At 45.8% G+C, this 22,580-nt stretch overlaps 2 protein-coding genes across 2 annotated transcripts; both read left to right on the top strand.

Annotated features, from left to right (window-relative positions):
• The first annotated feature begins 3,899 nt into the window (after positions 1–3,899).
• Positions 3,900–5,633, top strand: LOC311033161 (tripartite motif-containing protein 16-like). Its single transcript, XM_084040400.1, has one exon. It carries the CDS (start codon positions 3,930–3,932, stop codon positions 5,589–5,591), a length of 1,662 nt encoding a protein of 553 aa, XP_083896526.1. The 5' UTR covers positions 3,900–3,929; the 3' UTR covers positions 5,592–5,633.
• Positions 5,634–13,667: 8,034 nt separating this feature from the next.
• LOC311033168 (tripartite motif-containing protein 16-like) lies at positions 13,668–15,978 on the top strand. Its single transcript, XM_084040410.1, has one exon. It carries the CDS (start codon positions 13,674–13,676, stop codon positions 15,333–15,335), a length of 1,662 nt encoding a protein of 553 aa, XP_083896536.1. The 5' UTR covers positions 13,668–13,673; the 3' UTR covers positions 15,336–15,978.
• Positions 15,979–22,580: the final 6,602 nt, after the last annotated feature.

Below are 22,580 nucleotides of genomic sequence, written 5' to 3'. Positions count from 1 at the left end.
TGATTTTTATCATGGTCCTTGTTCTTTGGGTGAATATGAAGTATGCTAGGGTGTCTAGCTCCACATGTTTTACATGACAGTCGCCTCCTGCAGTCCTTACTCATGTGCCCTATGCACAGACAGCCGAAGCAGACTCCATGCTCTTTCATAAAAGTGATCTTCTCTGTATGCGCCCTCTTTCCCAAAAGAGAACACAACTCCAACGCATGCTCACCCTTGCAGTATAAGCAGGTCCTTTTGTCCAGTGGGACTCCTTCCTTTTTCATATGGGACTTTCCATCAACTGATGTTACTGTAGTAGCAAAACTACTTCCTCGATTGTGTGTGCGACGCTGATAATTACTTTTGCTGCCATTTTTAATTTGTACTGTCTTTGGAGTGTCCTGTATATTGCCAAATACAGGGTCTGCTGCGATTTTTACCCAATGCTCAATGAAACTCACAATGTCAGGGAAAGTAGCTCTTCGATGGTGGGTCTCTTGAATACCACAAGCTGCTGATCTCCATTTATCTCTCAGCTTGTACGGCAACTTCCTGATCACAGTAAGCATGTTTGCAGGCATGTTAAGTTCTGACATATACTGTATATCATCCATCGCATTACAACATCCTCTTAAGAAAAGTCCATACGATTGGAGAGATTTAGCATCCTCTGCTTTAACCACAGGCCATGAGAGTGCTTTGTCCAAATAAGCTGAAGCAATCCTTTGTTCATTCCCAAAGTGCTCTTCCAACAAAGCCTTTGCCTTTCTATATCCTCTGTTTGCAGGCATTTGTTGACAGCTTCGCACAAGCTCTCGCGGTTCTCCTCTTGTATACTGTGCTAGAAAGTGCAGACAGTTTCCAGCATCACCTGTCCTTTCTTCTATGTTGCGCACGAAGGCTCTTATAAAGGCGTGATAATGAAGAGGATCTCCATCAAACACCTGGATCTCTCTTTTCGGCAAATGAGATACATTATGTTGTTGTGCCAGCTGAGCAGAAATTTCAGTTTGCTTGGCCATAATAGATAGCAAATTGTTGTCAACGACTGGCACCTGAGCATGCGGCCTGACTGCAAAGCTGAAACTCCATTGTTCACGTTAGGAGCCATCAGGAACCCAGGTAGCCTCTGCTGAACTATTTGAGATCCAGCACCAAAGGTAATTTTCCCTTCATTTTCTTTTGTCTGATAAGGCTTAGATGAGATCTGAGTGTCACCAGGCACAAATGAATCAGCCTCAGCATCAAGAGCATAAGCCCCTCTGGCCATGTAGGATTCCATGCCATCCGATTCTTTACATCTTCTGCCTCTAACACTGCTTCCTGAGACTTTTAGGACATCCATCCTCGCCTGGGCAGCTGCTATCTCCACTTCAAGCTCAAATCTCTCTTTTCTTTTCTTTATTTCCACTTCTTGCTGGTCGAGCTCTTGTTTTTGTTTGAGTAACTTCTGACGAGTGAGAAGAGCAGCCATTTCAGCCTCTGCTTTAATGCGAGAAGAAGAAACAGAGGAACTTGAAGTTCTTGAAGTCCCAGTTTTTAATCCATATTTTCTACTTCCAACATTTGAGATACTGTCGTTTGGCTGAATGTCATCCTGGTCCATATCATGACCTTTTCCAGCCATCTCCTCCTGTCCCATGTCTGGGGATATTTTACTGTCCAGATGTGGCTTATGCAGTGGCAAGATAAGAGGATTTTCACATTCTTTGTCGTTTGGATGTCTCTCCACATTGTCATTTGTTGCATGTCTTGAGGCTGGACTCTTTGTTTCAGAGAGCCAGGATTTCACATCCTCGACAAATCCTTTGTTGTATTTATTGATGCTTGCAAACCAGACTGTTTGTTTTCCTTTTTCAACCTCAGGTATTATTTCCATCAGTGAGGCATGCAGGGAAGTTGCCTCATCATGCAAATGCATCAGCATGTCCAGTTGAGTTTGCACTTGTGAAACATTGTCATCATTCTCCATTAGTTCCTTTAAAACAATGATGACACCTTTAATTTTATTCACTCTTGCTTTTCGTTCCTTTTGAAACATCTCAATTTTACACGCCAAAGCCTTTTCAGTGAGAATGATTTTCCTTTTGACAATTTCATTGTTATCAGTTTCATTTGCATTTGAACCGAACTTTGATCCACTCACATGTGAACCACCCTTTGAGCCACTCATATTGACATCCAGCACAGTATGCAGCATAAGACATTTAAAGAACAAACGTCATAATCCACATCAGTGTCATCAATCCACATCCAACTTGGTTTTGGCACAAAAACAATCCAATATTGTCTTGAAGTCCACACTTATTCCAGCTTGAGCATCAGCAGTCAAGCAAGAAAAACATCTACATCCAACTTGGCTCCTTAAATGTCCACAAAACAAGCGATCCACTTCTTCCACAGGTTATTCAATCTTGAGCAACAGGGCAAGAATGACATCAAACTGCAGCCACGGCATACGTGTACATCCAATATGCAGTAAAACCAGCATCAACTGCGTCCAGGCAAGGCATAAACTTCGCAGTATAATATAAGCCGAGTTCATCATACCGTAGCTTGTGTTGCGCTCCGTCACTTCATTCACATTTTACTCACGGTCACCGTCAAAAGTGGCTGAGTGGTCCATTGTTTTACGTGCATTAATCCAGCGGAGCGGATCTGTAGCCAATATTTCTGTTGACTTTGTAGTGTGATTATCCAGACCAAAGTAATCACTGAGAGGGGAATACGGGGTTCTGTCCGACGCGCTTTATCCGAAAAGGAGCCAGTACTGCAGTTGAAGGTGTTTATTTTATCCTTTCACTGACACTGGCTTTGTACATACATTTGGTGCAGATGGAATTGCAGAACTGGACTTGGTGGTATAATAATTGTTAACATTGATTTGATTAGCAGTGTTTAGCGTTGATTTAGTGGTCAACAGAAATATATCCACCCTGCTTCTCCTCTCTCTACATAAGGCAAACAATTCCCACTTGGACTCAGGTGGCATTCATCAGGCCATCAGCCCCCGTGACACACACACACACACACACACCCACACAAACTCCGCCCACACATAGACATACCTCCAGACACACACAGATTACCTCTAGTGACAGGCAAAAACACATCCATGCCGCTACAATGATGTATAAGAATATATAAGAATAATTAATAAGAATACTGATAAGCCCACGAGTTAGTATTTCATTTTTATAGTCATAATGTCCCGCCAATTGTAAACCTGTATCACCGCGGTACCTGTATCGCGAAAAAGTAGCCCGAAACGAAGCCTCGTTCGTCATATGCTACGTCATTTTGCAGAGGTGAATCAGATCTCGACACTAAGCTTCGTTGGGGGAGGAGCCGAAATTCTCGACACATGCCTCGAAGCCTCGACGCAAACCATAACATCACTACTATTATGTCATTTTTGTTTTGTTGTTTGAAACGTTACCTTTTTTTTTTGCTGCTAAACAATGAATTAATTGCCGTTTTGGCCTTTTTGGTAGAAAATAAAAAGTATCCCTCTTCTCTACCGAACCTCCGTGTCCTCTGAGTGCTGTCAACTCTCTCACACCATAAGGTTGCATCTACCTTTAACATGCCCCGATTCTAATAGCAGACAGTGGAATCTACAAAGTGTTATTTTCTTTGCTGCCCGTATTTTACAAGTAACATGTTGATGGAACAAAGTCCAAGTGCTGCTCCTCTCTCTCTCTCTCTCTCTCTCACACACACACACACACACACACACACACACACACACACACACACACACACTTCCTTGTTCCCTCCCCTTCAGATCTACTGTGTGTGGACGGGTGTAACCAACATGGCGGTGAAGTGCAGCAGCTGACAGGCCACCTTCACTGCACACACACAGTGTTGTTGAGATCAGACCTCAGACCAGTTTCACGTCTCACTAAGTGAAACTCAGACAGTCGTCGTCGCTGAGAGGTGAAATGGCGCAGAAAGGAGTTCAGCTGGACCGGGAAACCTTCTCTTGTTCCATCTGTCTGGATCTACTGAAGGATCCGGTGATTATTCCCTGTGGACACAACTACTGCATGAAGTGTATTGGAAGCTTCTGGGATGAGAAGGAGATCTACAGCTGCCCTCAGTGTAGACAGACCTTCATACCGAGGCCTGTCCTGCTGAAAAACACCATGTTGGCAGATCTGGTGGAGGAGCTGAAGAAGACTGGACTCCAAGCTGCTCCTGCTGGTCTCTGCTATGCTGGACCTGAAGATGTGGCCTGTGATTCCTGCACTGGGAGGAAACTGAAAGCCCTCAAGTCCTGTCTGGTGTGTCTGGCCTCTTTCTGTGAGAAACACCTCCAGCCTCATCATGAATCAGCAGCATTTAAGAAACACCGGCTGGTGGAGCCCTCCAACAAGCTCCAGGAGAACATGTGCTCTCGTCATGATGAGGTGATGAAGATGTTCTGCCGTACTGATCAGCAGTCTATCTGTTATCTCTGCCCTGTGGACGAACATAAAGGCCACGACACAGTCTCAGCTGCAGCAGAAAGGACCGAGAGGCAGAGAGAGCTGGAGGGGAGTCGACTAAACATCCAGCAGAGAATCCAGGACAGAGACAAAGATGTGAAGCTGCTCCACCAGGAGGTGGAGGCCATCAACCACTCTGCTGATAAAGCAGTGGAGGACAGTGAGGAGATGTTCACGGAGCTGATCCGTCTCATGGAGAGAAGACGCTCTGACGTGAAGCAGCAGGTCAGATCCCAGCAGGAAACTGAAGTGAGTCGAGTCGGAGAGCTTCAGGAGAAGCTGCAGCAGGAGATCAGTGAGCTGAAGAGGAGAGACGCTGAGCTGGAGAAGCTCTCACACACAGAGGATCACAACCAGTTTCTACACGACTACCCGTCACTGTCACCACTCAGTGAGTCCACACACTCATCCAGCATCAACGCCCGTCCTCCTCGCCGCTACTTTGAGGACGTGACGGCGGCACTGTCAGAAGTCAGAGATGGACTACAGGAAGTTCTGACACACAGATGGACAAACGTCTCACTGGCAGGGACTGAAGTGGATGTTTCACTGCCACAATCAGAACCCAAGACCAGAGCTGGATTCTTGAAATATTCACGTGAAATCACACTGGATCCAAACACAGCAAACACATGTCTGTTATTATCTGAGGGGAACAGAAAAGCAACAAGGAGTCAAAACCAGTCTTATTCTAGTCACCCAGACAGATTCAATAGAAGTCTTCAGGTCCTGAGTAGAGAAAGTCTGACTGGCCGTTGTTACTGGGAGGTGGAGAGAGGAGGTGGTGGAGTTGGTGTAGCAGTCGCATACAAGAGTATCAGTAGAACAGGAGAATGGCATCAATGTACGTTTGGAAACAATGACAAATCCTGGTCGTTATATCGTTTCAACAACAGATATACGTTCTTCTACAACTTAGTTGAAACTCCCGTCTCAGGTCCTCCGTCCTCCAGAGTAGGAGTGTTCCTGGATCACAGAGCAGGTATTCTGTCCTTCTACAGCGTCTCTGAGACCATGACTCTCCTCCACAGAGTCCAGACCACGTTCACTGAGCCCCTCTATGCTGGACTTTGTATGGATTTTGGAGGCAGTGGTGAGTTCTGTCAACTCAACTAGACAGAAGTCATTTAAGAGTTGAATGACTTCACCTCCTTCTTCTTCTCCCTCCTCCTCCTCTTGTCCTTCTCCCCCCCCCCCCCCCCCCCCCCCCCATCTCTCCTCTATTTGAATCCATTGAAAATAAAATAACTGTTTTGCTTATGTTTTCTTTCCAGAATGGTACACAGCTGGAATATTCTCCCAAGTCCCTCCTTATTGTGTGTCTTGAAACAGCCTTTTGTGCAGAGAAGCCTGTATTTCAGCTGAAGTTACTTGTGTTTTTTTCTTTGCATCCCGACCAATTGTCCTGGTAGTTGTGGCTGAAATCAAACTGGCCGTGGCTTGGTATCATCAGAACCACTCATTTCCACTTCTTTATCACAGTTTGAACACTACTGATCAGCATTTTAAATCTTTGGATATCTTTTCATATCCTTCTTCTGGATTATAAAATTCAGCTTTTCTTGCAGCCCTGGATGAAATCTGGGAAATGTTCTTACCTTTCTTTATATTATGCAATATTTGTAAGATCATCTGTGCACTGATTTTATTTTTTACAGACTGTGGTTTAGCTGTGTGCTGTATTTTCCTCCTGTATCACCCCACGTCTGGATGGACACTGATGAACTCTGCGGTCTCTTAATGACCTTTTCATGAATAAACGTTAATCCAAATGATTGTTTTCTCTCTCTTTTTTCTTTGATATCCAGATACTGATCTGACTCGCCCAGTTCTCATGGTCACTTTGTGGATTGACGGCGGAAAATAAACGAGTGAAATTTCACAAGTTGGGCAAAAATAGAAGTTGACACAAGGAAACCAGTAGTGGGAGAAGTAGTCACACATGTACACAAGTGTTACATTGTAAAATACTAAGTTATACATTCAAAGTGCAAAAGTATCAGCATCAAAATATTCTTAAAAGAACAAAATAACCCATTTCCAACTGTTAATGGTGGAGCTAGTTCTTAGTTCTGGGTTCTTATCGTGTCCCGTCTTGATTAGATTTCGCTGCGTAGTTCCAAGATTTTTAATTCAACTCAGAGACTTCCAAGTTTCTTGACCAGAATCCATCCATCCATCCATTTTCTACCGCTTATCCTGTATTTAGGGTCACGGGGGGGCTGGAGCCGATCCCAGCTGTCATTGGGCGAAGGCAGGGTTCACCCTGGACAGGACGCCAGTTGACCAGAAACGATAACTCTAATTAGTGTCCTCCTTAATACGTGATATCCATGAGTTTGTCGTCTTATATTCTTAAGAAGCTCCCTTATTCATATCAAAACACACACTCACCACTATCATCATTGTAAGTCGGTTATACTTCTTGTGTGTTTATATTAAGACCACTTCCTTTATTCACTTGGTTTAATCTTTAAGTTAGTCAATAAATACACATTAATCATTACGTTGATGTCCGTGTATATTTCTTCTGAGCAGAATACAAAGATCCCTATTTCACAGCTTATGATCTGAAGAGTGAGATCGATTTATTGAAATGATATTGATTGGTTCCTAACTGATTAATAGTGGTCATCAGAGTCATTAAAATAAACTTTGTAAATTCCTGTTGACCAACAGGTAGTGCCCCGATTCTAATAGCAGACAGTGGAATCTACAAAGTCTTATTTTCTTTGCTGCCCGTATTTTACAAGTAACATGTTGATGGAACAAAGTCCAAGTGCTGCTCCCCTCTCTCTCTCTCTCTCTCTCTCTCTCTCTCTCTCTCTCGGAGTGCATGCTGGGAGTGAGCGTGGTAAGCGCGAGTGAGTGTGTTGCGGAGATCTAGAGTTTTCTGACTCTTTTTTGCTTAATTTTTTTTCAATTCTCTTGGTTAATAGTCAGTGTTTTTGTTACTGTGTGTTGGTTGGAAGAGGTTTGTTTGTGGGTTTGCGGAGGTAGCGTGGCCGCTCAGCATGGCTGCTGCTGGAGGCCCCGGCTTAACCACGCTGACGCGCCGACACGCAATCAAACTTTCCCCGGCGGTCGGCTGCTCCGTGGAGGAGTGCAGCCTGGCTGTAGTTGAGGAAGTGGGCTATGGAAGCGTTAAATCTGCGTCCAGAATGAACAGTGCGGTGGTGATTTTTCTGGACAGCACAGAAAAAGTGAATAGATTGCTAGAGAGCGGGATTGTGGTAAAAGGTACGTTCACCCCTGTGTCATCACTAGTTAACCCTGCAAAAAAGGTTATCATCTCAAATGTCCCCCCCTTTCTGAAGAATGAGCTATTGGAAAAAGAGCTAGCGAGACACGGACAGCTGGTGTCCCCCGTGAGGATGATCCCCATTAGCTGCAAGTCTCCCCACCTGAAGCATGTCGTATCTTTCAGGAGACAAGTGTTCATGGTCCTTAAGAAAAATTATGAGGAGCTGAATTTGGTTTTTAGATTTAGGATCGACGATTATGATTACATTGTACATGTGACCTCGGACACAATGAAACGTTTTGGCTGTGGAGCCGAAGGGCATATGATTCGCTCGTGTCCGGGGGGGGCCGCGGCTGGGACCGGTGGCGGTGCCCCTGCGCCGGCCGAGCCGCGGAGGAACACGCAGGATCCTCAGAAAGGAAACAGGGCTGACAGCGATCAGGAAGGCGAGGGCACGGAGGATCAGATGAGTCAGGAAGGTGAGCAGACAGTTGCTGAGCTGCAGGTAGATATTGGTCACACCGCGACCCGTGCTGCGGAGTCTGTATTGTACGAAGACGATGAATGATGATGATGTTTTTAAACTGTCGAGTAAAAGGAAAAATCCCGAAAACAAACCAAACAGTGAGCAGGTGTCTAAGGTGTCAAAGACAACCCCTGTGTGCCCCTCCTCTCAGTCAGGGGACAGTCTGGTGAGCACACAGGACAGTGGAGGGGAGGCCACATGGAGCTCGCAGATGGAGGCCCAGAGTGTTTACTCCAGCGGCACAATCCGCTCGTTTCTACAAGAAACGAAAGGGATGAGACAAGTCAAAGTGGAGGATTACTTCCCAGATTTACAGCTGTTCCTTGACTCTGTTAAATTTTTCTCAAGGAACACAGGAAGCTCTGGCCAGCAGGCTTTCACTGATAAGGAGGTGTTTCGCCTCAGAAAGCTGGGGGTAAGAATTCGGTCACATATGGCTAATGATTGAGTTTTTACTGTTGTCCTCCTTTTTCTGTGTGTTCCTCTGCGGTCTCTTTCTTTCTTTTCACAATGTGTGACATCAAACTGGGATCTTTAAACATCAATGGTGCCAGGGAGGAAGCGAAGAGAATTGGCATTTTTAGTTTGTTTTCGGCTAGAAAACTAGATGTAGTTTTTTTGCAAGAAACACACAGTACAGCTGAGAATGAGCCTGCATGGAAAAGGGGGTGGGATGGAGAAGTCGTCCTCAGCCACAAGAGCAGCAACAGTGGAGGAGTTGCTGTCCTGTTCTCTAGGGGGTTTTCGCCCATTTCTTATAGCAATGAAAACATTATTGAAGGTCGCTTGTTGAGGATACAAGCTGTGTTTGAAAATATAAAAATGACTTTTGTTAATGTTTACGCTCCCACTGTAGGTAGAGAACGGGTTGTTTTTCTAGACATTTTAAACACTGTTGTCAACAACTGCAGTGGGGAGGGTTACTTGTTCCTGGGTGGTGATTTTAACTGTACAGCAAACGCCACTCTAGACAGGAACCATCCAGAACCGCATCAAGCCTCCAAGAGCTGTTTAATTAAACTACTTGAAGAAAATGATCTATGGCTACGTTCACACCGCAGGTCTTAATGCACAATTCCGATTTATGGCTCAAATCCGATTTTTTGTTTGGCTGTTCACATTACCTCTTTAAATGCGGCCTGTCTACGGATTGCTGTGTGAACAGCTCACGCTCCTGAAGTGACCCGCATGCGCAGTTGATCATTGATGACATCACGCCACAGCGGTGTTTACGGAAGCGAACATAGCAACGGCAACCGGTAACGTGGGACTGTATGGCTTCATGCTAAAAACAGTGTGTGGCGGCAGCCGGCAAATTTGCTTCGCTGCTGTCCTCCATGTTTGTTTTGGCTCCCGCCCGCTTTTCAATCAACTTTATTTGTCATTCATTTACAAAACAGTGCAGCGCGGGTCAGAATGACGTCAAAGTCGCATTAAATGCAACCTGGCTGTTCAGACTGGGGTCGCATTCAAAAAAATCCGATACGTATCCGATTCAGTACCACATTTAAATGTGGCCTGAATCTGGTTAGAAAATGTCAGATTCAATGCGACTTGTGCTGTTCACATTGTCAAAAGCAAATCAGATATGGGTCACATATGAGCGAAAAAATCAGATTCAGGTCACTTGTAACTGCGGTGTGAACGTAGCCTATGTGACACTTGGAGGCATTTCCACTCCACACAGCGGCAGTACACGTGGGTTCATGCTAGAGATAACTCTCTATCCATGGCCAGGCTTGATAGAGTTTACTGTTTTAGACGGCAGACCAATGTGCTTCGGAGTTGCTCTATACACCCCGTAGGAGTTTCAGATCACTCTTTGGTACAGGTTTCCATTTTTATCAAGAACGTTAAATGTAGCAGTGCCTATTGGCATTTCAATGTAGCCTTGCTGTCTGATACTGTTTTTAGAAATGCCTTCACTTTGTTTTGGAAGAACCACACAGAGACAAAATCTCGATACACCTCACTACAGCAGTGGTGGGATATAGGGAAGGGTCAAATAAAGCAGCTGTGCCTGCAGTACACTCTCAATGTTACAAGGGACATGATCAGGTCTATGAGAGCTCTGGAGAGAGAAATAGTGGCGCTGCAAGATTTAGCAGCTTCCACAGGAGAAGGAGAACATATTAAAGTTCTCAAAAGGAAAAAATCAGCTCTGTCGGACCTGCTGGGTTTCTCTGCTCGAGGAGCCCTGGTCCGTTCCCGTTTCCAGTATGTGACTAAAATGGATGCTCCCTCTCATTTTTTCTTTGGCCTTGAACAGAAGAATGGACAAAAGAAACTCATGCACTCCCTGCGGTCCGACACTGGGCAGCTGCTGCAGGAGTCGGGAGAAATACGGAGCTGTGCAGTTGCCTTCTACAAGGAGCTCTTCAAAGAGGAGTTCCAGGAGAGACCGGAGGTGGCGAAATCCTTCTACAAGGGTCTATCCAAGTTTCCCGAGGAGGCCAACGCTGAGCTGGACGCACAGATCTCCGCAGATGAGCTGGCTACGGCAGTTCAGAGCCTGGACAGTGGGAAAGCTCCAGGGATTGACGGTCTTCCTGCAGACTTTTACAAGGCTTTCTGGCCTGTGATTGGCCAGGACTTATTACTTGTCCTCAGAGACAGTTTTAGCAAAGGACACTTACCACTGAGCTGCAGGAGGGCGGTTCTCACCCTCCTCCCCAAGAAGGGAGATCTACAACTAATAAAGAACTGGCGGCCAGTAGCTTTGCTCTGCACAGACTATAAAATCTTGTCCAAGGTGCTGGCTATGAGGCTAAGAAAAGTGATGGAGCATGTCATTCACATTGACCAGACGTATTGTGTACCCAGCAGGCTGATATCTGACAATGTTTCTCTAATTCGGGACATTTTGGACCTCTCCAGTTCATTGGGCTGCGGCCTTGGTCTGATTTCTATAGATCAAGAAAAGGCATTTGACCGAGTTGAACACCAGTACTTGTGGCAGACACTAAACGCTTTTGGTTTCAACTCTGGTCTCATAGCCAAGATCCAGGTCTTGTACAGTGACATTGAGAGTGTACTAAAGATTAACGGTGGGTTAAGTGCTCCTTTTAAGGTGCGGAGGGGGGTCAGACAGGGCTGCTCCCTGTCTGGCATGCTCTACTCCATGGCAATAGAGCCTCTTCAACACCAACTTTCAGGTATAACCCTCCCTGGTTGGCAAAAAAGTTTTAAATTGTCTGCGTATGCTGATGACGTTGTGGTCATTGTAAAAAAACAAGATGATATTGATGTCCTTGTCGAAACTGCTGATGTGTTTGGTACATTATCCTCAGCTAAAGTCAACTGGGGAAAAAGTGAAGCCTTGGCAACCAGTGGCGAGGTAAGCGGGCAGATCATCTTACCTCAGGGGCTACAATGGAACAAGGGGGGCTTAAAATACCTTGGTGTGTATCTTGGTGATGAACCTTTTAAGTGCAGGAACTGGGACAATGTCTTAGAGATGGTTGAAGGGCGACTAAAAAGGTGGAAATGGATTTTACCACACACCTCCTTTTAAAGGACGCATTTTAATAATAAACAATTTGGTATCCTCAATGCTGTGGCACCGACTGGCGTGTGTGGACCCCCCGCCGCGTCTCCTGGCCAGGATACAAGCTTTGCTGGTCAACTTCTTCTGGGACCGTCTGCACTGGGTCCCACAGAGTGTGCTGTTTCTGCCCAAGGAGGACGGAGGACAGGGACTCATCCATCTGGCCAGCAGAGGCGCTGCTTTCCGACTTCGCATCATCCAGAGGCTCCTCGCTGGTCCAGCAGACCTCGTCTGGAGGCCCATAGCCCTAGCCATACTAAGACGGGCTGGAGGGTTGGGTCTCGCTGAGGCCCTGTTCCTGATGGACCTGAGTGCTCACAAACTGTGCAACCTTCCAACTTTTTATAATGGACTGTTTGCAGTATGGAGGTTGTTCGTCAAGCAGAATCCAGCCAACTGCGTTTCTTTGTTCTGGCTTTTGAGAGAGCCAGTGGTGTACGGGACTCGCCTCAACGTGGAGCGCACAGCGGGATCTTCCGTGCTACAGCTGTTTCGCTCAGCGGGGGTCGTCACGCTGGGACACGTGGTGCAACAGTGTGGACCAGGTTTGACCAACGCTGCAGCTCTGGCCTCTCGTGTGGGAGTCAGGTCTGTCAGGTCCATCACTCACCTGCTTAACACCTGGAGAGGTGAGCTGACACAGACTGAACTCTCCTTACTAACAGCTCACTGTAACGGACACCGTCAGCCCAAAAGTGAGGACCCCTTCCCTGCACTGACACTTGTTCCTGATTTTAAAAACTGCACCGGTAAACTGCTGGAGTTCAGCAACACTCCACCAAGCAGGTTGAATGACATCAAAGGTAAAACCATGTATAGACTGTTGGTTCAGGTCCTGAACAAGGACAAGCTCAGTGGTCGGACTGACACCCCCTGGAGAGCTCATTTAGGGCTCAATGATGAGGTGAGACCTGCGTGGAGAGCGCTATACAAACCACCAATAACTAAAAGAGTCGGAGATCTGCAGTGGAGAATTCTCCACGGGATTGTAGCTGTGAACGCTTTTATTTCGTTGATGAATCCAAATGTTAATGAGATGTGTCCTTTCTGCTCGCAGAGAGAGACTGTGTTTCACTGCTTTATGGACTGTGACAGACTGGTTTCTTTGTTTCAGCTGCTGGAGCGAATATTCACAATGCTCGGAGGCACTTTTTCAATGGGAATGTTCATTTTTGGTTGTCCTTACAGACAGAGGAAAAGACAGAATTGTCAGTTGTTTAATTTTTATATTGGGCCAAGCTAAAATGGCGATCTACCTCAGTCGCAGAAATAAAGTAGAAAGCTCTCTGGATGTTGACGCAGCAACTTTATTCGTTAGAATGGTTAAGGTCAGAGTACATGTTGATTTTGGTTTTTACAGAGCCACAAATAACATGAAAGAATTCTCCAACACATGGAGCTGCAATAATGTTTTATGTTCTGTTATAGAAAATGAGTTGTTTTTTGGACCCGTTTTGAGGTAAATCATATTTTTGCATTTTGTTGTTGTTTATTTATTCTTTTCTTTTAATTATTTACTTCCTTTTTTGAAAATGCAAAGGTCCTTGTACTTAAAGACTGTAGTAAGTAAATAAAGAGGTTTGAAAATTCAAAAAAAATTCTCTCTCTCTCTCTCTCTCTGTCTCTCTCTCTCTCACACACACACACACACACACACACACACACACACACACACACACACACACACACACACACACACTTCCTTGTTCCCTCCCCTTCAGATCTACTGTGTGTGGACGGGTGTAACCAACATGGTGGTGAAGTGCAGCAGCTGACAGGCCACCTTCACTGCACACACACAGTGTTGTTGAGATCAGACCTCAGACCAGTTTCACTTCTCACTAAGTGAAACTCAGACAGTCGTCGTCGCTGAGAGGTGAAATGGCGGAGAAAGGAGTTCAGCTGGACCGGGAAACCTTCTCTTGTTCCATCTGTCTGGATCTACTGAAGGATCCGGTGACTACTTCCTGTGGACACAACTACTGCATGAAGTGTATTGGAAGCTTCTGGGATGAGAAGGAGATCTACAGCTGCCCTCAGTGTAGGCAGACCTTCATACCGAGGCCTGTCCTGCTGAAAAACACCATGTTGGCAGATCTGGTGGAGGAGCTGAAGAAGACTGGACTCCAAGCTGCTCCTGCTGGTCTCTGCTATGCTGGACCTGAAGATGTGGCCTGTGATTCCTGCACTGGGAGGAAACTGAAAGCCCTCAAGTCCTGTCTGGCGTGTCTGGCCTCTTACTGTGAGAAACACCTCCAGCCTCATCATGAATCAGCAGCATTTAAGAAACACCGGCTGGTGGAGCCCTCCAACAAGCTCCAGGAGAACGTGTGCTCTCGTCACGATGAGGTGATGAAGATGTTCTGCCGTACTGATCAGCAGTCTATCTGTTATCTCTGCTCTGTGGACGAACATAAAGGCCACGACACAGTCTCAGCTGCAGCAGAAAGGACCGAGAGGCAGAGAGAGCTGGAGGGGAGTCGACTAAACATCCAGCAGAGAATCCAGGACAGAGACAAAGATGTGAAGCTGCTCCACCAGGAGGTGGAGGCCATCAACCACTCTGCTGATAAAGCAGTGGAGGACAGTGAGGAGATGTTCACTGAGCTGATCCGTCTCATGGAGAAAAGACGCTCTGACGTGAAGCAGCAGGTCAGATCCCAGCAGGAAACTGAAGTGAGTCGAGTCGGAGAGCTTCAGGAGAAGCTGCAGCAGGAGATCAGTGAGCTGAAGAGGAGAGACGCTGAGCTGGAGAAGCTCTCACACACAGAGGATCACAACCAGTTTCTACACGACTACCCGTCACTGTCACCACTCAGTGAGTCCACACACTCATCCAGCATCAACGCCCGTCCTCCTCGCCGCTACTTTGAGGACGTGACGGCGGCGCTGTCAGAAGTCAGAGATGGACTACAGGAAGTTCTGACACACAGATGGACAAACGTCTCACTGGCAGTGACTGAAGTGGATGTTTCACTGCCACAACCAGAACCCAAGACCAGAGCTGGATTCTTGAAATATTCACGTGAAATCACACTGGATCCAAACACAGCATACAAACGTCTGGTTTTATCCAAGGGGAACAGAAAAGCAACATATCATCCATTCCAGTCTTATTTTAGTCACCCAGAAAGATTCACTGGACGTCATCAGGTCCTGAGTAGAGAAAGTCTGACTGGCCGTTGTTACTGGGAGGTGGAGAGGAGAGGAGGTGAAGTTGGTGTAGCAGTCGCATACAAGAGTATCAGTAGAACAGGAGACAGGCGTCAATGTAAGTTTGGATACAATGACAAATCCTGGTCGTTATATTTTGTCGACAACAGATATACGTTCTTCTACAACTTAGTTGAAACTCCCGTCTCAGGTCCTCCGTCCTCCAGAGTAGGAGTGTTCCTGGATCACAGAGCAGGTATTCTGTCCTTCTACAGCGTCTCTGAGACCATGACTCTCCTCCACAGAGTCCAGACCACGTTCACTGAGCCCCTCTATGCTGGACTTTACGTTATTATTGAAGGCAGTGGTGAGTTCTGTCAACTCAACTAGACAGAAGGCATTTAAGAGTTGAATGACTTCACCTCCTCCTCCTCTTGTCCTTCTCCTCTCCGCCTCCTTCTCTCCTCTATTTGAATCCCATTAAAAATAAAATAACTGTTTTGCTTATGTTTTCTTTCCAGAATGGTACACAGCTTCAAAATTCTACCATTTATTTCAAGACCGGTTTCAAGACCCTCCTTATTGTGGGTCTTGAAACCGCCTTTTGTGCAGAGAAGCCTGTATTTCAGCTGAAGTTACTTGTGTTTTTTTCTTTGCATCCCGACCAATTGTCCTGGTAGTTGTGGCTGAAAATCAAACTGGCCGTGGCTTGGTATCATCAGAACCACTCATTTCCACTTCTTTATCAGAGTTTGAACACTACTGATCAGCATTTTAAATCTTTGGATATATTTTCATATCCTTCTTCTGGTTTATAAAATTCAGCTTTTCTCGCAGCCCTGGATGAAATCTGGGAAATTTTCTTCCCTTTCTTTATATTACGCACTCTTTGTAAGATCATCTGTGCACTGATTTTATTTTTTACAGACTGTGGTTTAGCTGTGTGCTGTATTTTCCTCCTGTATCACCCCACGTCTGGATGGACACTGATGAACTCTGCGGTCTCTTAATGACCTTTTCATGAATAAACGTTAATCCAAATGATTGTTTTCTCTCTCTTTTTTCTTTGATATCCAGATACTGATCTGACTCGCCCAGTTCTCATGGTCACTTTGTGGATTGATGGCGGATAATAAACGAGTGACATTTCACAAGTTGGGCAAAAATAGAAGTTGACACAAGGAAACCAGTGGTGGGAGAAGTATTCACACATGTACACAAGTGTTACATTGTAAAATACTAAGTTATACATTCAAAGTGCAAAAGTATCAGCATCAAAATATTCTTAAAAGTACAAAATAACTCATTTCCAGCTGTTAATGGTGGAGCTAGTTCTTAGTTCCAGGTTCTTATCGTGTCCCGTCTTGATTAGATTTCGCTGCGTAGTTCCAAGATTTTTAATTCAACTCAGAGACTTCCAAGTTTCTTGACCAGAATCCATCCATCCATCCATTTTCTACCGCTTATCCTGTATTTAGGGTCACGGGGGGGTTGGAGCCGATCCCAGCTGTCATTGGGCGAAGGCAGGGTTCACCCTGGACAGGACGCCAGTTGACCTCAAACGATAACTCTAATTAGTGTCCTCCTTAATACGTGATATCCATGAGTTTGTGGTCTTATATTCTTAAGAAGCTCCCTTATTCATATCAAAACACACACTCACCACTATCATCATTGTAAGTCGGTTATACTTCTTGTGTGTTTATATTAAGACCACTTCTTTTACTCACTTGGTTTTGTTGTGGAAAAATTAATCTGCCCAATAAAGATCAACAACCAGGATCAGCTTTTTCTCCGAGGTTTATTCCACTAAGTATTCTCATCTGCAGAAGAAAGTACTGGTCACCCCTGCCTTCTGATGCAAAGGTTCAGAATCAGCAGGAACGATCCGGAGTCTAACAACAATCTCCCTTTTAAGGAGGAGGAACCATGGACAAAGGACGGATCATGTCCTATCTTACAAAGACAAGATGTACAGGTAAAGTCAAGATTTACAGAACACAGGCGTCATAGTCCTGAAATTATCTTATGTCAATGTGGCACTCATGTTCATATCATCTACAACAGGCATTCATTTTCGTCATAGCATAACAGTCAAAAGAGGAGATGCGGACCGACGTCTGGCCTGACAAATATTCTGATTATAAATTACAAACATCCAAAATTCCCATTACAGTCCCCCCTTTGAACATTTTATGTTCACTAGAAAAGGTAATTTATAATTGTCTATGTCTCTAATTCACGGCAAGGTTTAACAGGGCATGCATTGAACCTGGAGAAAAAGCCTTTTATATTATGAAAGAATAAAACATAAGCTGTTCTTAATTGCATTCTTCATTACACATGCATGTGGAAATAGTGAACAAGCAATATTGATCAAACAAGAAAATAATACTATTAAAAGCACAAGCTAAACAATTTCATATCAGGAGTTGCCATCATGGTACCAGGAACAGAACCTCTTTCCCAGGAGTATACAACCTTCTATACTCTACTGATGACACGTCTGCTATGAGCACAATAATCACAAATATACCAATAATAAGGAAAAAGAAATGGATAATTATAAAAAAAAAAGAACCCTCCAACCCTGCTTTCTCTTTCTGATACAGACCACCCTTCCCTCAAACATACAGGTAGTGACCTGGTGCTTTGAAACCTTCACCTTACAGGGAAAATGATGCACAAAATATGATTAGCAGGTGGAGTGAGGATATAACATACATGTATCTGAACGAATTTCTACCTCAGGGCCCCATAACCTACCATCGTAGCTCAGCTGCTTTCTAAAATCTACAGCCCCCTGACAAAGTCGTTTGCCATTCTTCACCGGGTTGAGACGAAGGGCTTCTAAACCACCCTCCCCCTTTGTAGCGGACTGGTTGAGCTGTAGAAGGTAAAGGAACTAAGTTCGGAAGGGTAGACAGGCGGTTCCTGAGTGAGACAATTCGCACACAATTACATTTCAAGGTTCACACAAAAAGGGTTTTATTATTAAGCATGAAGTTGTAGTGTGATCCCCTTCTAACATCTATGTGTGAGTTAACATATCAGATTGACTCAATATCTGAATCCAAAATGGGCGGTACCCACAGATCTTCATCTGGAACAATGGTGATTTTCGGGTACTGTCCTATGGCAGAGCTCACCGCCGAACCCACGAGAGCTCGGCAGCAGGGCAGTACGCAACAAACGACCAGCAACATTACAACCACAACCATCAACACAGGTGATAGGAATCTGATGGCGGTGGCTTTCCACCCCCCCCTCTGTGAGCCAGGACCAAATGTCCCAGCCCTCAAAAGCCTCAGAGTCTTTGCTTTTCTCTCTGTGTAACAGTTCGTTCAGGTGGGCAACAACATGGGTCATGTTGTCATCTATTGCAGGCACGAAGGTACAGCATTTTGTCCCTATGACATGGCACACGCCTCCCTGTGAGGCTAGGGTCAAGTCGAGGGCGACTCTATTTTGCAGAGCCACGTTTCTGATGCCCTGGACAACAGGGGACAATGCTGCAAAGCCGGCGGCTGTGAGTTCAGTCAGATTTTCGAGTTCCAGGGATATTTCATCAATCTTATGTGCATTGTTGACAGTCCCCCACCAGGGGAGGATTCCCGAGAGCCCCTTCTCGGGTTGTGAAACGCGTGTTGCCGTGCGCCTGGCCCTGTGCGGTCTGTAGTAGTGACTGTAATGAGTGTGAAAATATTCCAGGCTCGGCACAATGGCAACAGAAGGCAAGAGTCTGGCGAGATAGCAAGACCCACACCAGCCTGGTCTCAATGCCTGATAGACGTGCTGTCCACACACCCACACATGCTGTCTCAATGCACCAAACCCATCGCTAGAGGGCATGGTTACCACGGGGTTGTCCTCCCCCTCTTTGCCTAGACTGTGTGTATGTGTGAGGTTAAATCTGCCAAGGTAAGGGTTCACGCCCCTGCACTCAGGTTTGGTGTATGCAGAGTTCCATGCGCTGCCACACGTGGCCTTGACTGTCTGGTTACAAAAGGACGTGCCCAGGTTGTGGTCAAGCGATGCCCGGCACTCTCTCACAAAGCACACAGCTCCTCGTTGCCGTGTGGGATTTGTTGTCATTATTGAATGGTGCACCTCACTCAGAGCAGTTGTAACATTTCTGAATCTCACCGCGGATCCTTCGTAGCTGACGACGCTGATGTTCAAATCCTCCAACCAAGGAGCAAGGTTTGTGATGATTCGTTCTGGTGACTCCACAGGCTTGGTGAAGGCCACCATGACCCCCATGGTCTCAGAGATGTTCAGTGGCCAGGGTGCCACAGGCAGTGCTGTGCCCACGCCATTGGGGAGTTGGGCGCAGACATAACAACTCTCATTTGTCACCAATCTGGCGGCCAGAGCGACGGCTCGGTACCAGGCGTTCTGTTCCGGCCGGGTGACCGGGGCGACGTCCACCGTAGGTAGTTCTGGTCGGTCCAGGCCTGCGAGGCTGAAGTAGGGCTCAATCTGCAGCAGGAGAAGCAGGAGGAGATGCGTAGTCAGCAGGTGCAGCTGACGTCGCCCCCCCGTTCTGGAGTGGCGGGCTGCTGAAGGTCGATGCCATCTGGCTCTCTCTGATCGGCCTGTGTAGGAGCGTCGGCTGATGGCTCTGGGATCCTTCTGCAGTGGCTGGCATGGATCCAGGTGGCTCTCTCTGCGATCTTTACTGCAGTTTCTGTGACGAGCAGCACCTGGTAGGGCCCGTTCCATCTTCGTGATCGCCAAGTTTTCCTTCTCAGATCTCGGACCACGACCCAGTCACCTGGCTCCAGGTTATGCAGTTTTTGTGTGGTGGGTGTTGGCAGTGCGTCTTTCACCTGTTTGTGAATATCAGAGAAAACAGAGGTTAGGTGTGCGCAATACCGCAACATTTCATCCTCACAATGCCCTGTCTCAGGGAGTTGTCTTAGCTCAGGCCCAATCCCGGTTCGCAAAGGCCGGCCGAACAGGATTAGGTTATTTCTGGACCTGATTCTCCCCCTCTTTTGACGCGTGGTCTTGACCATGCGTCAATTTAGCGTAATAGTGAAACAAATAGCCTGGTAGGCAGGGCTTATCGTTGGGACCATACCAGACATTTTGTTTCACCACCCCGCCTGCCCGTCGCCAAGCATCTTTCTTCCCCTGTGTTGCTCTGCTCTGTAGTTCTTGTTTATTGTTTATTGTTTATTGAGGATCCCCATTAGCCGACGAACAAACGCCAGGCTAGTCTTCCTGGGGTCCTTTTCAAAAGTACAAAATAAAATAATAATACACAGATCCAGTTACAAAACATACACAGATCCAGTTACAATAAAAAGAAAGGATAAAGGAAAAGAAAAAGATAGTTCTCAAAATAATAAAATAAAATAACAATACACAGATCAAGTTACAAAACATACACAGATCCAGTTACAATAAAAAGAAAGAAAAAGGGAAAGAAAGAGAAAGTTCTCAAAATGATAACATGAAAGATTAACTCTTAAGTCTAAAAAGTGACTTTACATGTTTCTTAAATGCTTTTTTACTGGGAATGGTCCTAATATTTAAATGAAGAGTATTCCATAACGAAATGCCTCTATATACAACAGTGCTTTTCATTGAATTAGTTCTTGGTCGTGGTAATGCAAGTAGACCTTGAGTTGAAGCTCTGGTACTGTAGTGGTGAACATCAGCATTATAACCAATCTGATTAAAAATATCTGTAGGATACTTATTATGAATAATGTTTCGAATAAATAACAATAAACTGCTGGATAACCTATGAATAACCTTCAGCCATCCAAGACAAGAATGCATACGGTCCACACTCGATCTATAAGAACAATCAAGAGTAAGTCTAGCTGCCCTATTTTGAGCTGTTTGTAATTTTGTAAGCTCAGACTTGGGTGCAGAAGCCCAAATAACTGAACAAAAATCCAGATGACACAACACCAATGTTTGTACTACCTGTCTGCGAATTGCAGGTGTTAAATACGTAGCACATTTCCTAACAGCAGCGATGCTTCTACCCATCTTAGTGACAATTTGATTGATATGTTCAGACCACGAAAGTGTATTACTAAGGGTAACGCCCAAAAGTCTTACTTTATCATCTTGTTTGATTGATTGTCCTGAAATCTGTAAATTAAGTGTAGGATTTTTTGCTAGACTATGACGTGAACCAAAGACAATACTTTTTGTTTTTAAGATATTTAAAACAAAAAGATATTTATACTTGTAAGTCTGCATCGGGTGTTACAGCTGGGCTGGAAGTGATAGCGAGCTGTGTTATCAAAGGTTGCTTAGCAGCGACCTTGGCTGCAGAATCAGCACAGGCGTTTCCTTGTGAAACGTAGTCTGTTTTGTGTGTGTGTGCTTCGCATTTGCATATGGCGATGTGACGTGGCAACAGCAAAGCATCAAGGAGAGAAGCAACCAGTCTGTGGTGAGCGATGGGTTTGCCCGATGCAGTCAGAGAGTCCCGGTTGGCCCAAATTTGTCCAAAAGAGTGGCAAAGCCCCCACGCGTATCTGCTGTCTGTGAAAATAGTGACAGTCTTACCTCTAGCCAGTTTGCATGCCTCAGTCAGAGCCACCAGCTCTGCAGCCTGTGCTGAATAGTTAGATGGGAGAGGCTCAGCCAAAAGTGTCTCATGTAATGTGCTGACTGCAAACCCTGATTGGTTGAGGCCTGTTTCCAGGTTCCTTGATGCTGAGCCGTCCACAAAGAGCTCCATGTCGGGGTTGTCAAGTGGTGTTTCCCGGAGGTCAGGTCTGGGGGAACAGATTTCGTTAATGACAGCCACACAATCATGGGGCTCCCCATCTTTAGCTGTGGGGAGCAAAGTCGCAGGGTTTAGTATGGTGCAGCGTTGTACAGTGATGTTAGGCAGCTCCAGTAAAATGGTGTTGTATCTTAGCCACCGCGCAGGGGACAGGTGTGAAGTTTTCTTCTCTAAAAGGATCATAGAGACTGCATGTGGTACTAATAAGGTTAGTGGAGAGTCACCTACAATGTCACGTGAAGCTACGTAAAAGGTCGGCTGCAATCAGGGAGCCCCAGAGTGGGGGGTGTCTGTAGAGCTAGTTTTAGGTCAACAAATGCTTTTCCCGCATCAGGTGTCCAAGTGACTTTGTCCTGTGCCGCGAGACCCTGCCCATGAGCGATCGCTGCCAACGGTGCCTCGATGCTTGCATAGTCAGGAATCCACTGTCTGCAGTATGATGTCATACCAAGAAAGCTCATAACCTGTTTCTTTGTGACTGGTTTTGGGATTTCTTGGATGGCAGAGATGCGTGATTGGGAGAGTGTTTTCCCCTCTTCTGATATGATGTGCCCCAGAAAGGTGACCTGATTACAGGCGAACTGTAATTTGGATGAGCTGACCTTGTGGCCGTTGTCGGCCAGGTGTTTTAGCAGGGCCAGCGTATCAGCCACGCAGGCTTCTCGTGTGGGAGAACAAATCATTAAATCATCCACATATGCCAGCAAGGCGCTGTTTTGTGGCAGACTTAAGGATTCTAAATTTTTGCGCAGAGTGGCATTGAAAATGGTGGGAGATTCGGACAGGCCCTGGCACAAACGGGTGAATGTGTACGTTTTACCTTCAAATGTGAATGCGAACCAGTACTGGCTGTCGGGATGTATGGGGACGCTGAA

The sequence above is a fragment of the Eutrigla gurnardus genome (genome assembly GCF_963514095.1).
Source record: "Eutrigla gurnardus genome assembly, chromosome: 22".
Lineage (NCBI taxonomy): Eukaryota > Metazoa > Chordata > Actinopteri > Perciformes > Triglidae > Eutrigla > Eutrigla gurnardus.
This window is presented reverse-complemented; position numbering and strand designations above follow the sequence as displayed.